This window comes from Sturnira hondurensis, unplaced genomic scaffold (genome assembly GCF_014824575.4).
Source record: "Sturnira hondurensis isolate 20B ecotype Veracruz unplaced genomic scaffold, ASM1482457v3 Scaffold0006505, whole genome shotgun sequence".
Classification (NCBI taxonomy): Eukaryota; Metazoa; Chordata; class Mammalia; order Chiroptera; family Phyllostomidae; genus Sturnira; species Sturnira hondurensis.
The window spans coordinates 2,395,470-2,413,800 of record NW_028079136.1 but is presented as its reverse complement, the minus strand read 5'-3'; the positions used below and the strand labels follow the sequence as shown (position 1 = coordinate 2,413,800).

Genomic DNA, 18,331 nt, shown 5'->3' with positions numbered 1-18,331 from the left:
TTTAAAAGTTATTTTATCTTTTAACAATTATGAAAAAAAGTTGCCACTATTTCTTTGAGTACCACATTTTCCCATATTCTATCTCTCACGTCCCTTTGGAAATCTGATTAATTACCTGTTAGACTACTTTACTATCTATTCCTTAGTTTTAGTTCTTACATATTTTCTCTCTCTTCATCTCTCTGGGCTGCTTGGGTAATTTTTTTGTTCTACTTTTTAACATACCAATCCATTCTTTAGCTGTAATCAATCTGTCCAATGAGTTTTTTATTTTAATTATTATATTTTTAATTTATTGAATTTAATTGGTTCTTTCTCATATCTTCTCGGCTGTATTTCATAGTCTTTGTTCCTTGAAAATATTTCCAAGATTCTCCTTTATTTCTTTAAAGTAAAGTCCTTGATGGAGTTATAATTCCCCCTCAGGAATAATGTGTGCTAAGGCCACAGACCTGTATGAAGGTTATGTTGTGATCATTCATTCTTAAGATAGATTTTACTTACCTTTACCCAGCACCCAAGTTGCGACCAAAAACTTCTGTTGTTTGCACCTTCTAGATGGAAAATTTATTTCTAATTTACTTTTACATTGAGGTTCTGGCCTTCTGTACTCCTATTTGATTCTTTTCCTAGTCCCTAGTCTTTGTCCCTAGTCTATCCTGCCTCCCATACATACGAAACAGAAGCTTAGGAAATACAACTTTCAGCAGATGATCTCCGGGTAAAAACTCCCGTCAACTCTTGTTTATTATCCCTGGTTCCTGCTTTTGCTTTCCTTTCAGCCTCTCCAGATTTTATTTCCACCAGCTCAGTGATACTCAAAAAAATTAAGACCATCTCTAACAATTTTTAAAAATTCTCCTTATGAAGAAGCATTTTAGAATAATGGTCTACCATATTGCTGCACATAGAATTTGTGTGAGCTTTCTTTATAAAAAGCAGAATCAATTGTCAAGAAAAATCAGGTGCTAAAAAATATTGTCATGGTATGGAGTTTCTTTAAAAAAGGGTATAGTCTTTCTCCTTACTCAGCTCACTAGCTGTGTACCTGACCAAGTTATTGAATCTCTGTGCATTTATTTTAATGTCTTTAAAATGGAGTAATAGTAGTATTAATTATTTTGGATTTTTCTAGAAATAAATGAATTTATTTATATGAAGCACTTAGAAGAATGCTTGGTACATAGTGCCCAATACCATATTTCATTGAATTTAAGATGCCATAGATTGTAAGCTGCCCTGTTACTTCATAAAAAAGAAAATATGCTTCCAATTAAACTGTGACACAGTGCCAAGATGTCATCGACTGAAACATACATCCCAGTTTCAGATGTTAAAATATGAAAAAAATGCATCTTGGAACTACCTGGCTGTGGTGAATTAGCTGTTATTATGAATGGATGCCTAGCAGCAGAGAAGGCACCAGTGGGGAAACAGAATCTTAGTCTCAGAAGTGATAGAACTTTAAATGTTTGTAGGTTTATTTCATCCCACCCTCCCCTCATCAACTCCTGGACCTCAGCTGTATTGCGCATGAACTAGAGTTAGTGTCCTGTAGACTGGACAATGTCTAGGAAGTAATTCTAGGGAGACAAACACAATATTTCACCCTCTTATATTTATTAAGAGGACACTGTCTTAATTTGGGTGCCTTAAACATAGCCCTTATTTTGATTCTTTAAATTAGTCAGGTTAATGAAGATTAGTTGCTGTAACAAACAACCTCCCAAGTACTACTGGCTTGGCACATCATGCTCGTTACTTGCGTACCCCACAGGCTGTTGTGGGTTGGGTGGCTCTACTCAAAACTGTGATTCAGGACTCATCTTCTTCCATCCTTTGGGCTGGCCACATTGTGCTTCTCCAGCTGCTCTGGCATCGCTCAGTTGGCAGACAGGGGAAGAGAGAGAAAACATACTTTCTCTTAGAATGTAATTTAAGATTTTTCAAGACCTTACAGTTTTATTTATTCCTAGGTAACTTTTTGGAGGGAGAAAGTACTATAAGTTCAGGTGATTTGAGAATGCCTCCCAAATGAGATAAGATTAGAGCTGAATCCTGAAACATTGGTATTACCTGGAGATAGAAAAAGAGAAGGGGGTAGATTTCAGTCTGGAGGTGCTGGGGTGCCAAGACCAATGTTCAGAATTATGGAAGAGCGAGCTGTTTTTGGAGAACCATGGAATACTCTGTTAGGAAATGATGAACCTTTAGTGAGCTCTTACTTTGTGTTGGACACCATAAATGCACTGTGTGGATGCCAGTGTCACAAGTGGCATACTAGACATAAATGAGCCTTGACAAGATAACACCATGAAAAGGCGGTTTCTCCTGTTTGATTCATCCAACTGTGCCCCAGTGGATTAACTCAAATGGTTGTATGTGGACTTTGTGGTTCGGGTACCTGACAGCATGCTCCAACATAAAGGATTCTTTACCCAAGGATGCTGTGACAGTGACAACAGGACTTGTTGAGGTTGGTTGCACTGTGCTTGCATCATAGAGTGTTCTGTTTATATACAGTGACTCTAGAGTAGGCTCTGGTCTCTGTCTTTGGTTCCTTTTATCAATGAGCGGGTGAGAATTTGTGGCTGAGCCAAGGTTCTAGCTCTGTCTGGATGTGCTGTTGAATGCTGCATACCACTTGGTTCACAGAGTGTAGGAGAAGGGTGTCAGCGACTTCTTCAGGGCCAATGTTGCAATCACAGAAAGTGTTTTAGTGTTATTGTTTGTAATTATTCAAAGTGTAGTTTTTATGTACTAGGTCTTTATCAAGTCTCTCCTATGGAAAGCTTTCTTCTTCCCAATGTAGTTAATATATTTTGCTTTTTAATACCCTAGTAAGAAGCTGCTTTTGGGGTCTGAGGTCTAGGTAGGAGATAGTTAATGGTGTAGCCCCATTAACCAACCTCCTGGGTCAAAGTAGTTAATTTTATGATTATTTTACTTGCTCTTGTAAGTGTCATGCAGGATACATGATCTTACTGGTTCTAACAACAACCCTGACAACAGGTCCTGTTCCCATTTTACAGATTAAGAGACTAGAGGAAGGTAAGAGAGGCCTAGTAAGAGATAGAACTGGGATGGGAATCTCACTCCTGAACTTTGGATTTCCACAGTCTCCTCCTGGGACTTCCCAAATGTTATTGAACAAACTGCAGTTTGGAGGATTGAGAAGGAAATAAAAATTGGAGAAGAAAATTGGATTATTATGGTTGTTATAGCACTATGATCTGCTCGTGGCTTTAGAAATAAGAGAAAATTATATTTGTGAAACCATAAAACATTGTACAGTTCTCTCTCCTGTGTTCATTTTCCCAAGGGTGTGTAGACCTCCTCAACCTGGGTCCTCATCATGACTCAGAGAGCAAAGTAGCTTGCCCAGTATGACCTCTGATTGTGATTTATGAAACAGGATATATCCAAATTTTCACCACATTGGAGCTATTCAATTTTCTCTAATGGCTCTTATCTGAGAATTATGTCTATTCGTGGCAGTCACAACCAGTAAGTCATTAGCTTAAAGTATACTTATTGTTAATTTTAGCACCCTGGGACCTGGGCCCAGTAAGAGAGGGCTCTCACTTTTGCAAATCAACATTTGGGCAGTTGGCTAACATTCACATCAGGAAAAGTTAGAAAGTAAAACAGGATCATTAAAAAGTTAAAGAGTAAAGAGCAGTTGACTAGCTGAACATAGTTCAGAAGAGCCTCTTTCTGGCTCTCTCCCTATTGCTAGGCACTGTCCGCACCAGAAGAGAAATCGACCCAGTCCTTCTCTCGAGCACCCCTGTGTGCCAGGTACGTCGCATGCGTCATCTCACTGATCTGCACAGCATGCCACGAGGAAGGAACTGCTACTTCCCTTTTATCATTTCTCAGTTCTTCAAACATTTTCTTGAACCTGAGTAGGGCTGAAGTCTGGGTGGGCCCCATGACCTGACGCACAGGTCCTTCTGGGCTGTCCACCCAGAGTTTTCAGTGCCTTAGGAGACAAGGCCTGGCTCTCTGTGGTCGGCTCTGCCTACCTTGTGGGGCTCTGTTGCCTGGCAGCTGTGAGGGGCTACTGGGGCTTCCTCCAGGGAGACAGAACTCTCTATATTTCATGAGGCTCAGTCCATTCAGCAGGGCTGGGTGACAGCTTGCGCCTCCCCTGGGAATGAGGGTTCTTCAAGTATCTGATTGCTGCAGGATGCTGGCCACCACTGCTTGCAATACTGAAATATCTTTGATGACGATTGCTACCCTCCTACAGGTCAAACAGAGGCCCGAAGTGGGGGCGAGGAGGAAGGTTTGTTGTCGTTATTTGCCGGAGCTCATTACAGCCCTTCTTTCTCCTCTATGCCCCCATCTCTCTAGCCCCAGACTTTTGTGGTCCCCCTGGGAGCTTGTATCTTTCTCTTAAACAAACCCCTGCTGCTGGTCTTACTTCCTGGAGCCCATCCATACCGCTGGTCATCATAGGAGCTGAAATTCCACTCTGATCATTCCACTGCCCTTCTCAAACACCTTCAAGGCTCCCTACCACCCACAGCACCGAGCCCAAAGAACCAATTTTTTTTCACATGCAGGGCGACAGAGGCACCTTCTTTCCAGCCCCTGGGAGATACCTGTGTCCCTGAATACCTGCTACATTTTCTGGTCTCCTTGCCTTGGCTCACACTGCTCTCCTGGCACTGAATGTCCTTGTCCTGGCAAAATCCCACCTGGCATTTAAAGCCGAGGGGTCATCTCCTCTAACAAGTCTGCCCTACTCCTCTAGCTGAAAGTGACCACTCCTTTTTCTGCATTCCTGTGCCACTGGGATAGTTTCCTCTAATCTCCACCACCAGCCCCGTATGTTCAGGCCTTCTAGAGGCACTTCCATGCTCACATGCCTGTGCTTTCACTGTTCTCCCTTCTGCCTGCATGCTCTTCCTTCCAGCCCCTTCTCCTCCCTTTATTCTTTCCAGTGTCAGCTTTGGGGTCATGTCCTGAGAAACTCTCCCTGACTTCCTCTCCCATCTTCATTCTCATTAGTACTTCTGGACCTCCCTTAGCATCCTCTTGCTTACCTGTGACTAGTTTTCATGAAGCATTGGGACCATCTGTCTGTCTGTCTGAAGAACATGATGAGCACAGACTTGGGGTGAGGAGGGAGGCTGCCCAGCTGGGTATGACCAGACAGTGTAAACTACAAGAGCTCAGGAGGGACAGGGGCTTTGTCTCAATGAATATTAGGATGCAGATCCCTTTCCAAGCAGCATCTGTAGTCACAAGAGGCCCTCCCACAATCCTCTCCCCGAGTACTCTCAACATGTGAGTTAGGTACCTTCATCTGTTACCAGTAAGGAAGCTGAGGTTCTTTCAGTGAGAACCCACCCAGGCAGTCACCAAGTGTTTACTGATCTGACCGCTATGACTGCGGGAGGCACTGCGCCAGGAAGGGGAAACTGGGGATGCAGCAGTGAGCAGGAGAGACTACTAGTCCCTGCCCTTGGGACCCTCACTGGAGGAAGACATTCTCCAGTGTGAGACATTCTTCAATGTAAGCTAACATTGAATTGTTTGATTACAATTGTTATACATTCTGTGGTGATGGGGTCATATAATGAGGGACTTGACTGAATCCCTAGGTCTCATTCCTGTTTTAACCCCTGCTCACCTGGGCTGCCTCCTCCTACCTAGCACTAGGCTGGAGCTTAACTACTGTTCACAATATTTACTGTCCTGTCCCTGCTGACAGCCTTAATGGATTCTGCAGATTAAACAATCCTAGCCCTGCCTTGAGCTGTACTTGGATTGGGCCATTAGACAACGGCGGAAGCCTGCCCTTGCTCCTGGTTTTAATTGAATAATTTACTGTACATAGCCTCCCTTTCCTCCAGAGCCCAGGCTGGCTTGTTAGCCAAATGGAGGTGAGCAAGGGCTGCCTCTAATGGGATGCAGGAAAGAAATGAGCTGTCCAAATGAGCTGTTGTCCCAGCAGGCATTGAATTCAATCAGAGAACCTTAAGGCTTCAAGTCTTTTTCGTAAACCAGCCCCTCCTGGTGAAGGAAGCTCAGCCAAGAGCCCTACAGAACCAAGGTTGCCACTGCCAGGGTGGGATTTCCGATGAACTAGAGAGGTCTTTGGGGTGGGGGAAAGGTTGACGGGGTTTTGTTTGTTTGTTTGCTTGTTTTCCTGCTTACTCCTACACATGTCCTTCCCACCTCTTTCACAGGGAAGGTAGCATCTGCGCCCTGAGACATACGTCTCAACTTCTGTTCCCATGAGGAAGAACAGTCCCTCTTTGAGGCTACTGTGTGCCGAACACATGATGTGGTATAACATAGTAATATTATCTATTAGGGACTTTTGGGAGTGATCTCATTTAAAACTCATGAAGCTCCTGGGAGGCAGATGTAATTGAAGAAAATGCCTTCATGGAGGTTGGTGGTTTTCCCAATGCCATGTCCTGGTGAGGCACAGAGTCAGGATTTGAATACAGACCTGTCAGATTCCCAAATTCAATTTTATTTTGCAATACCAGTAAGGACAGAGTATGGGGCAAAGAGGATACCTTGAATCCATTCTTGGCTCCCTGACATGCTGTGTAGCTTTGGAGGGATTCTGTTGAGTCCCTGCTCAGCAGAATGAGTTTGGCTTAGGGCAGTGGGTGGCAGGTGGGGTGGGGTAGTTGCCAGGGCAGCAGGCCACAACAGCTTCCCTGAGGGCTGCTCAAAGCAGGTTGTGCTAGAAACCTAGAATTTCATGTTTCTGGAATCAACCTCCTAGAAATTCAGAACATCTGCTTGCATCCAGGCTTCTGCTCATGACAGCTCTCCCTCTGAGTCCAGACCCAGAGGTTCCCCCGATATTCTAGGGTGCGCTTCACCTCGTCACAGAATCCTGACTGGCTCACACTTGAAAGGACCTTAAACTTCCTTATTGTCTCTGTCTTCTCACCTGTTTAAAGCTTTAATTCCTTCTTTAACCATTTTCCTCTGTTCCCTTTTTGATATGTCTGACTGAAGAACCAAAAAAGTAATATCAGTTTCCCCAAGTGAAAGTTATGATGTGCTCAGAGAGTGTGAACAAGCAGGCCTTATTCTACCACCATCTTCATCGTGGGGAAGAAAAGAGGACAGCATAACTTTTACTTGGAGCATAACTTTTACTTGGAGCATAACTTTTACCTTTTTTGGTTCTTTAGTCAGACATATCAAAAAGGGAACAGATACCTCATTTTGTTATTTCTAGCTTTTTTCTTTTGTGTCATACTTTTCAAACCAGTGACTCACTGGGTTCCCAAAATATATTTTCTCAGTAATGATGATAATGATAGAAATAACAGTGCTGATCCCAGTGACGCACACTGTCATTGTACTGGATGCTTGATGGCTTTATCTCATTCTCTGCATCTCCACTATCTGATCGTGGGGCTGAGCGCACGGCAGACTTGCAGGACACCATAATAATAATAACAGCTTCTATTTACTTAGCTCTCATCTCTATTCCTTATCTCATGTCATTGTGATAAAGTTCTGTAAAATAGGTAGTCTCAGTTACAGATGAAGAATTAGGGCTCAGTATAAAGGTAATAAAAATCACATTTTATTAAAAAATGAGTGAAGGTACCATCTTCACTCATTCAGTGGACACATAGGATGCTTGCTAAGTGTCTGGCTTTTGGCTGTGTTAAGACCACAAGTGGTTCTTGCCCTTAAGGAACTCACAGTCTAGTGAGGCCCATAGTGACAGTGAGTCTGTGGAATTATTTAAAGCCCTATTGTATTCTGGGCTCCTGCCTCCTCATACTTTTTAGACTGATGCATTCAATTTTTTTTTGTTCCAAGCATCAGAAGGGGCTCTTTCTATCCAGCCACATCACTATTAATTAAAGTCCTCCTCCGTTCTTTTTCATAAGGGTCACTTGTAATCACGGAGTAAGAGTTTGATTCTTTTGGGCTTATCTTTCCCACCTCCACTGAATCTTTCCACAAGTTCCTACTTGTGTTTCCCCTAAATGTCTTGAAATCTGCTGTCCTCAAGTTTGGGGCATGTCAGCTGATACTGGACCCTCTCTTTTAACACATCACCTAGGCAACAGTGACAGAATCTCTATTTTCCACAGGGAAGGCTTCTTTACTGGCTTGGAAAAGGAGTTGGCACTGAGGGAGAAATGGGAAGGGGGCAAGGCAAGGCAGGAGGGGACAAACTGGTGGGCAGCTTGTTTTATGGAGGAAGAAGAACACCATTGTCTTGATCCAACCTGTGAAGCAGAGGCAAGGCAAGTGGATCCTTGGTGCTGGGACTAGAGCCCCTGGAACCCGGCTCACCTTTATCATTTAGCCTGCTTGTGTCTGTAGAGAACCCCAATCCCCACTTAAACAATAGGAACTTCATTATCTTACATTACAGGAAGCCTAGGGGTGGGCCCCACTCCAGGCTCAGTGGATTCAGTGGTTCAGTGATCAAGGACCCAGAGCTGCCTTCTTTCCCAACTAGGTCCTCTCTTGATTGCAAGATGGTTTCTAGCAGCAATGAAATGACATTCTTCCTCATTCAGGTTCAATGGGAGAGACACGGTCTCACCTTTGTGGCTTGCAGTTAGGAGACAATTTTTCCTAGAAGCACCCTGTATTGGCTCATGGGTCTGAATTGAGTCACATGCCCATTCCTGGCAGTTTGGGTGCAATTACATCATCAGAAGGAATGGATTTGGGGAAGCAACCACCAAGTCCAATTACAAAGTCACATTTTCCAGGCATAATCACAGTGAATAACCCCATGCTGTGATGGTATACAGTTAGGGAATTAGCATGTAGAGTCTCCAGATTTAGCAAATAATATAGGATGCTCAGTTAAACGGGAATTTCAGATAAACCATAGCCATAAGTATAAGTTTTTCCCATGCTATGTTTGCTGGTCCCTGAGTTCCAGTATTTGGTACAAAGCCCAGTGGGTCAGGCAAATATTTGATGATGCGACATAAAGGATAGTAGGAGTTCACAGTGGGCTAGGGACTTAGAACCAAGTTCAAGTCTGAGTCTTGCATTATGTCTCACTTATGTGAGGACAGCAGAGTGTAAACTGATTCAAAAGGCAGAGGAGGACTAGGGTGCTTTTCCTCCATATCTGCCGCAGCCAGCATCTGGGAGAGAAAGTGGTTGTACCTCCTCACTCGGGGCCCTCATTTACCCTGTCTCCATCCTACCCTCTCTTTCCAGGGCCCCGACCGCTGTGGGCAGGCCCTGCTGCAGATTGGGATCAACATGATGGCACTGCCTGGAGGACGCCATGTGGACTCCGTCTCCCGGCCAGGCCAGCCGTAAGTCCCGCAGCTGTCTCTCAGGGACAGACCCGGACCCCAGGGCTGCAGGTGGCCGCTTCTCTCCATTCACTGTCCTGGGGAGGAACCTTAGAGCAAGGTCTTGGGGATGCCAGGTTCACTCGGCGAATACGCATGGAACTGGAGCCTGGGAAATGGAGGAGTCAGGCGTGTCCTATCTTCTAAGGAGCTGCAGTCTAAGATCCAGGCAGGCAATGAAGCAAAGAATTGAGGGGGGGGAATGCTGCTAAGACAGAAGACCCCAGAGGAGGCTAGGTGATCCTACCTAGGCCAGGAGACTGGAGTCACTCGGGGCCCTCGGGGTTAGTGAAGATCCTCGCTGAGCCTCTTGGAATGGTCAGCCTACCCTGAGGTGTCTTCTCTTTCCCACAGAGCACCAGGGAGAAAACTGAGCTCAGAGCTGATCTTTGGGAAGTACTTGTTACCTTGAGTTGGGCAGTAGGGGCACCAGGAGGGTGAGGGAGGAATACACTGAACAGACAAAGCCTAGATGATGAAGGTGGGAAAAGGACTCAGGGGCGTGGAGGTGCCTTCACACAGCTGAAAAGTGGGAGACCAGGACCAGAACCAAAGATCAAAGGACCAGGGCAGCAAGTCTCTGGTGACCAACGGTTCTGATTTGTCCAGGACTGTCCTGATTTTGCCAAAGAAAGTCTGTGTCCTTGGAAACTCCTCCGTCCTGGGCAAACTGGGAAGGCTGGTCACACTAATGTAGGTTTGGTCACAAGGGAACTTTGCAACCAGAGTGCTCAGGGCTTCTGCCTTGGTTCTTTATTTCTTTATTTAAAAAAAATATTTATTTATTTTTAGAGAGAGGGGAAGGGAAGGAGAAAGAAATGGAGAGAAACATCGATGTGAGAGAAAAACATCAATTGGCTGCCTCTTGCAGGCCCCCAACCAGGGACCTAGCCCACATCCCAGGCATGTGCCCTGACTGGGAATTGAATCAGCAGCCTTTTGGTTCACAGGCCGGCACTCAATCCACTGAGCCACACCAGCCAGGGCTCCTCTCCTCCCTCCCTATCGCCCTTCCTTTCTTCCTTCCTTCCTTCCTTCCTTCCTTCCTTCCTTCCTTCCTTCCTTCCCTCCTTCCCTCCTTCCCTCCTTCCCTCCTTCCCTCCTTCCCTCCTTCCCTCCTTCCCTCCTTCCCTCCTTCCTTCCTTCCTTCCTTCTTTCTCTGAGACATTTGCATGGGGGGATGCAATCCAAGTAACCCTGGCATGACTGTGAAGTCATTGTTTTGTTTTGTTTTCCATATTGCATGTGTCACTGACATCCTACCTTTACTCTGTTTCTAACCTCCCATCTGAATCACGGGGGGTTGCAGCTTCTTATGTCATTCATGTGTATATTGTGCTTTGTTTTTGAGTTTATATTTTTAAAAATGTGTTCCTTTAGAAATCGTAGGAAATTATTAAATATTTGTGAAAAGTCTACTGTAACTGGGTTCACTTCTCTAAAAGCGTCAGCCTGCCTCCCCAAAGCCATCATTATAAAGAGGTTTGAGTCTACAAAATGCAGCTCATGCATGTTACTAAGGACTGGGAACACTGTTAGAAATGTAGTTAAGAATTTCCTGTGCAGCCTGAGGCTGAGAATGAGGGATGCCATCAGGGCCCAGATATCTTTCCTTGCAGTGTGACTAAGATAGAGGTCAGAGATCGTGAGATACAGACCTGTTGGAATGCATGTGTGTTTTCAGAGATGGGAACTGGGCTTGGAATGGCTGATGGCCTTTTAGGAGATGAGCGGCATCAGCTTTAAACATGTGACTGGCTGGCTTTAAAGCTAGAATTTTCCTCTCACTAGCTGTGCAGCCTTGTGCAAGTTTCTTAACCCCATCAACTCCTTGGTTCCCTCATGTACCTGCTTCATAGGGCTGATGTGCAGAGTAAATGAGTTAATGTGTGTCAAGTGCCTGTCATGCAGAGAGAGCTACACAGGGGGGAGGTTGTGTTTATTGAGTGCCTACTGTGTGCCAGGAACACTGTGTGGCTCTTCATGTAGGTGATATTGGGGAATTCTTCCAGGTATCCCTCCTGTGAGCCCTCTTAGCTAGTGACCTGACTAAGAAAATAAGAACTCACAGACAGACACTCTCAGCAGCTTAATGTTTTAAACCAGGAAAAAGTGGAACTGATCTAGAAGAAGTGGGATGTTAGTCTTCCCAGCTCCTGTCCCAGCCAGGCAGCAGGTCCATACCTATGTGGTCGGATGGGCAGGAGCAGCTCTGACAGTAGGACTCTGGGACACTTGCACAGAGCCTCCTGGGTCCAGGGATGGCCAGAGTAGAGCCTGTGTTGGGGGTGGAAAGCTGTCATCACAGGGCAGTTGAGGACAGTGGTTGGGAGTTGGTACTGCCTTGACATGATTCTGGATTCTATTACTTATTAGCTATAACCTTGGGCTTCAGTTTCTCCAACTATGGAATGGAGATTTTTTACTTATGTCATTGGGTGTTATGAGAATTTAAGATCATGTGTATAAAGCACCTGTCTGCACCTAGGAACTGCCCCATCAATATTAACTTCTTCAGATGAAGACTAGGTCCCCGGAGTAGAGCGCGTGGGGCCAAGGCGCATCAGATCCTGGCCCTGTTTCAAGCCTCTGGGAACCACCGACATCCCTCTCTCCGACTTCCAACCTCCTCAGAAGTGGTGAGGATAAAAGGAAATTAAATCATACAAAAATGATGTAGAAATTAGATTTTATTTACCGGTGGTCATCCAAGGTCTGAAAATATTAAATGGAAAATTCCAGAAATAAACAATTCATAAGTTTTAAATTGTGTGCTGCTCTGCGTATCATGATGAAATCTTGTGCTGTCTTCCTCTGTCTCGCCTGGGGCATGAGTCATCCTTCGTTCAGCATCTCCCGCTGCAGACACTACCTGCCTCTTAGTCACTTGGTAGCTGTCTCAGTTATCATCAGATTGACTGTTATGGCGCTTGTGAGCGAGAAACTTTTATTCTATTTAATGACAGCCCCAAAGCTCAAGAGCAGTGATGCAGGCAATTTCAATATGCTAAAGAGAAGCTGTAAAGTGCATGCTAATGTATCGTTAGGGGATTAATATTAGCCTCATGCAATGCCAATGCCTACGTCATTCATTTGCCCCATCACATAGGCATTTTATCATCTCACATCACAAAAAGAAGGGTGGGAACGATGCAAGAAGATATTTTGAGAGACCACATTCGTGTAACTTACGTTATTATATTGTTGTACTTCTATTTTGTTGTTGATCATTTACTGTGCCTAACTTATGAATTAAATTCTCATAGTGTGTATGTATAGGAAAACAACAGTATGCCTAAAGTTTGGTGCTATTGGTGGTTTCAGACATCCACTGGGGGCCTTGGGAACGTAGCCCCCACAGATAAGGGGGGGTACTTGACTCTTTTGGTGGCAGAATAGGGTTTCTAGTTGATGTTGTACAGCAAATACCTTGACAGAAAAATCCCAGACTAACAGGACTCCAAGAATTCTAGCTTGGAGGCCACAAATGTTGCAACTTGAGAAAATGTTTGTTTAGAATGTCTTCATCCTCACAGGGTGGGCTGCAAAGAGGTGATGCTTCCTTCAGTATATGCATGGCCTGGCGTTGGCAGGCTCTCCCAGAACATGGAGGGAATGTAATCTCCGTGCCTCCTAACCTGCCAATCATGTGTGTTCTGGGGGTGTGTACACGTGCCGCCTTTGCAGGGAAGATGCATGTGTATTTACAGGATGTCGGAGGGGTTGATGTAGCCACTCTGAGGCTGTATTATGGGTAGATAATAGCAGCCACCTCTTCTTTCCTCTCATTCCAAGCTGCAGAGGCCTCTCTCATGGGGAGTAACACCATGGTTATTGTCCCCAGATAAATAATTAACGTTAGATAATTGTCTTATTTCTGTTGTGTGCCACTGGAATTCAATTTCACTCTGTAGTGCCATTGTTTGTCTCAATGTACAAAATAAATAAATGCTGTCAAGTTGCATGGGTTCATCCAGCAGCCTGGGTGAAGCATATGGGTTAGGTGTATGGAGTTTGAGACCCTTGTGAGTAAATAGCCTCAAAAGGGCTTTTTTAAGTGCAGTCTCCCGGATGAGAGTAGAGGGCAGGGAGCAGCAGCCTCCCAGGCCAGGAGTTCGGCTCCCATGCTGAACTGGCCTGGACCTTAGGAGCGGATGCAACAGGGTTTGCAACTCTGACTTGCATCGGAATCTTCTGGGAAGGTCTCATGTTTAAAAATAGTAATAAAATAAGCAAGCCAAAGTACAAAACCCTACTCTTGGAAACTTGAATGTGGGCCTACATGGTGAAAGTTTATAAGGCCTTGGAATTGGAATTGGGCTTGAATCCCAGCTATACTTCCTACCAGCCGTGTGCCCTTGGCTGGCCCTCAACCTGTCTAAGCAGCAATTTTATCTTCTCTAACAGGATGACAGTGATCATTGCTTGTGTAAGTGCTGGGGGTCAGGAGGGAAGGTCTCTCTAGGGCCCAGGGTCCTTGGCAGTGTGTGACCCACACTTCACCAGGCCATCTTGGTGACAGCAACCAGCCTTCCTTCTATCCCTCAGTAGTAGAAACACTTGCAAGCTAAGGTCCAGATACCTCCCTGGAGGTTAAAGGATTTATTGGTGGAGTGAAGAGGGCAGGAGATCAGCTCTCTGGAGAGCAGGAGACTATGGCTGCCAGGTCCCTAGCTATCTTTGTTTCCCTCTCTGGCCTCTGGGCATGGGGGGTGGGGCTGCTGGAACCTAGGCTTGATGGTCAGCCACGGTGGTCAACTTGTTGGCACCTATCTGCACACTCCCTCTGTCATTACACAGGGCTCTTGTTTTCTGCAGGGATTCTGATGGCACGATTCTTTCGTTAACTATCTCTATGGAGATAGAGGTGGATATGGAGACTCTGTGAGTCTGAGGACACACAGAGCTGAGTTCAGGCTTCCCCTCCTTCTCTCCCTTTCCTTCCTTCCTTCCTTCCTTCCTTCCTGCCTACCTTCCTGCCTTCCTGCCTTCCTGCCTTCCTCCCTTCCCTCCTCTACTTCTTTTGACCACAGATCACATTGGGACACCTTGACATTTTCTCTCTGGGTTTCTGCCACCGAGGATGGGGATACGGATTGAAGGGCTGGCCTTCGCTAACCTCCGAAACAAAGTTGGTTCACTTTTACTCAGCACTTGCTGTATAGCTGGGTGCTTTTACACACAGCCACGAATTTAGTCCTTAGCATGGCCCATATATGTACTTACTATCCATATTTTGCAGATGTGGGGTCACAGGGTGGGTTCTCTGGGAAGCAGCCTTGCAGATGGAGTTTAGAGTTCAGGATGGTTATTAGGAAATGCCTTAGGGATTAACACCTGTGGAAGGGAGAGGATGGAAGCAGGACCAGGCAGAGGGAGAAGGTGAGCTGCAACGCAGGCTGAATGACAACCTCAGCTGCCCTTGTGGGGAGCTTTGGAGTCAGAGTTCTTGCTCATGGGCCAAAGTGGCCAGGGCCTTCATATTCCACCTTGACCTGTCAATGGAGTGAGCATCTTTAGGCAAGGTGCGACCTCAGGTGAGGTAGCTCTGAGACAATATCAGGAGGGCCCGACTGCTGAAGGTTGTTTGCCAATGATACTCCCAGCAGCTGGAGGCACGTCCTCCCTTAAACGGGAATCTGAGCGGCACATACAGCATTCATCCACGAGGAAACTGAGGCTGGAGAAGGTTAAGGGACCCGTCGAGGACAGAACTGGTAAGGGGCTGTGCTGGATACCTGCTCCCAGGTGGTGCCCAAGCCTGAGTGCTGGTCTGCACTCTGTCCAGCCCGTCTTCTCCACAGTGTTCTTGGGGGCATCACACAAACAAACTGTTCACTTGTTTTTTCATTAGCTTTCAACAAAACACTTCTACAAATATGTGTTACATGCAGATCACATGCCTTGTACATTGCTGTATTGGTAACCGAGCAGGAACTCATGGGCCATTCCCTCCTGGAGCTCACTGACTTACCTCTTGACCTGATCAGGCCTGGATCTGTAAGGAGCATATAGCTTGGGTGTTTCCTTCGGGATCTCTGACTGTGAGTGAATCACTTTCTCACATGGTTTCTGTTCAGCCTGGAGTCTGAGATGCACTGGGGCTGAGTGAGACTCTAGGTAGTGGCCTGAAGCCTCCTGGGTCTCCCTGGGCCCGCTGGCAAGGAGCCGTCAGCCTTCCTGAGCCAGTGGGGACCATCGCAGGCCAGCCTGTCTCCAAGCAGATAATGGCTTGCATGTGTGTGCCCCTGGTTTGTGGGTGTTTTTCTGCTGCTGGGCCGATTTCTCTCCCTGCGGTGCAATGTGTAGACTGTAATTGTCAAAGGGATAATTGGATATTTTTCTGTTGTTTAAACCAGAAGGAAGGCCATTCAAAGTTAGAATCAAATTATCTCCCTTCTCAACATTTCCCAAGGAAAATCCACAGAAACAAAGGGCCTGACCTCGTGAAGGCAGAGGCACAGTTATTTTTAAGAAGAGAGGTAAGATTTAAATTTCCATACAGCGCTAGGAACTGGGATCAGAGAAGCAAGGCATGTTGTTGCTGGATGACTTCTCCGAGCTCATCTGAGTCATTCCTCCATGACAAGAAGGGGAAACTGGAGCCCAGAGAAGGGACTGGAGCTGTCAAAATGCCCTTCAGGCTACATACAGCCCGCACAGTGGGGTGTCCTGCCTTCCCTGGCCTGTGTTTCTTTTTAAGCTCATTTTCCCACCCAGCCTCCAGTAAGTCCTAGAAGCTCGGTGTTCGAGCTGCAGTGTAATTCTCATCAGTAATGATCTGTCATAGACATCATTTTGTTCATTCACTCATTCATTTGAATGAGATTTACTGTGGACTAAGAACTTACTTTGGGCTAGGTCCTGGGTAGTACAACGATGGTTTATGTAAATACCATCTTTCTTAGTAGTGAGAGTCCCGAGGGCTAAATTTTTTTCTGATTCATATCTGAGCTCCTATGATTACAATGTAGACAGTAGGAGCTCAATAAGTGGTTGTCGGTATTTAACAAGTGTTTGATGAATGAATGACAAATGGATGAGGAGTCTCAGGTGACTGTAAGAAATTAAGTAGCTTGGATTTTTCTTCTTTCTCCAAAATACACCTGTTTCCAGCAAGCTATTCTCATTCTTTTTGGTAGAAAATTGCTGCTTAGAGGAAAAGAGTAAGCTAGAGTTTTATCTCCATTAATTTAAATACTCTTTCTGAGTGAAAGCCAAATGTTTAATTGGTTGATGGAGTCAGAGAGCTGGGGAGACACTTTTTCTTCTAAAGCATAGTAATTTGGAAATACTTTTAGTATTTGGTTTTAAATTCATTGGGAAAAAAACTGCAGTTTTTTTTTTTTATGAAATCTCTTGCAGGAAAAGAGATTGCAGTGAGGAGCATGGACCAGGAGCCAAAGGCTGGTCTCCCCTCCCTCCCTCCCTCCCTCCCTCCCTCCCTCCCTTCCTTCTTCTTTCTTTCTTCCCAACACTGCCTTTCACTAACCTGTGTGTGTCACTGAGCAATCCCCCAGCAAACACACACACCGCTGTACTTTAGTTCCTTCATGTGAGGATGAGGAGGTAAGGAAATGCGCCCAGGGATGCTCCAGCTCTGCTCTTCTAGGACTCTGTTCTGGAGAGTCTGTTCCCTTTTCTGGATAAAAATATCCCACTCTAGAGCCTCAGGGTTGAGAAAGAGATCCCATTGACCCAAACAAGGTCTTCTCATTTCCTCCCTGTGAAATGCACAGAGGTCTAGTGTTTGCCTTGCAGCTGGGATGGAAATTGTAAGACATTCTGGCTTGGGAGCCCCTTCCAGTTTCTGAGGCTGTGCCCTGTTCGGGCTTTACAAAAGCCTTTGTTATATTCGCAAGTGTGGCATGGAGGAGTGGGGGAATAGAGGAGCATATGGGACACAATACAGCTGAATCCATGCCTCCGAGCACTCCCCATGCATCCTGATTTGAAGCCTTTGCTTTTGACTTCACCTTCACCCCTCTGACTACACTTAGCAACTTGCCATTGTCTCAACATGTGGTCTGATGCCTCCACTCCTTTGCACAGGCTGTTTCTTCTCTCTGTCACCCTCTGCTTCTCCTGGAGAACTTTCAGGCATCCTTCCAGTGTGGGCCTGGGGAGCTTTCTCAGAGTCTAGCTTGGGCTAAGCCTTTCTTCACTGGGCTTCCAAAATTCTTTAAGCTTACCTCTACATGCCATTTAACACTCTGTGAGCTGTAACTGCTTATTTGCAGTCATTTATTTGTTCATTCAGTAGATGTTTACGGGGTGCCTATGATGTACCAGATGCTGTGCTAGGTGGAGGAAGTGTGCCACTGTGCAGCGGAAGGTCCTCTCAGAGGTTGTGCTCTCATCGTGTGCCCTCTGTAATCCCAGCAGTTTAGCCCAGGATCTGACACACTGGGGTACCCACTGAAGTTTGGGGGCCATTAGCAAGTGTTCTCAGCTTCGTAAAGCATTCCTTTACAGAGAATTCACCACGTCACACAACAGGTGGAGTAGAGTAAGGCAGAGATGTCTAAACTCTAGACTTTGAGGGAACAATTGAGGTCTATTCTTAGTGAAAAAGATTAAAATGAACCAACAAGAGTGCAGGCATAGATTTCCATAAATGATTGGCCCCCAACATTTGGGGAACACTGGAGGCCAGGCCAGCAGGTTTAGCTGGGGATGAGGAGCTGGTACCAGCAGCTGGGAGCCTATGCACCTGCTGAGCTGGGAAATATTGTTCCTTTTGGCATCTGAAGGGTGAGACACTGTTACCTTCCCCCAGTGATGTGTTTTCGTGAACAAAGGGGGCTGTCTAGGGGCAGAGGCAGGGCAAGGCCAGTGAGGGGGTGGGGAGAGAGCTCTTTGCAGCTGGAGTCCTCAGAGGGTAACTTCCCTCCCTGTGCGCATGGTCCCCCTGGCTTTCCTGCTCTGGAAGCACTTGTGGTGCAAACTCATCAGACAGCTGTGACCGTGGGGCCACAGGGCCAGCAGAGCTGTCCTGA

The 18,331-nt window shown here is 45.8% G+C and overlaps 1 protein-coding gene across 2 annotated transcripts in view; it reads left to right on the top strand.

Moving 5' to 3' along the window:
• Positions 1-18,331, top strand: part of INSC (INSC spindle orientation adaptor protein) — a 115,416-nt gene that overhangs the window by 19,426 nt on the left and 77,659 nt on the right. For both annotated transcript variants that reach the window (XM_037050167.1, XM_037050168.1), the window contains exon 2: positions 9,193-9,293. In XM_037050167.1, the coding sequence (XP_036906062.1) occupies positions 9,238-9,293 (56 nt within the window). In that variant the 5' untranslated portion in view covers positions 9,193-9,237. The remainder of the gene's footprint in view (positions 1-9,192; positions 9,294-18,331) is intronic.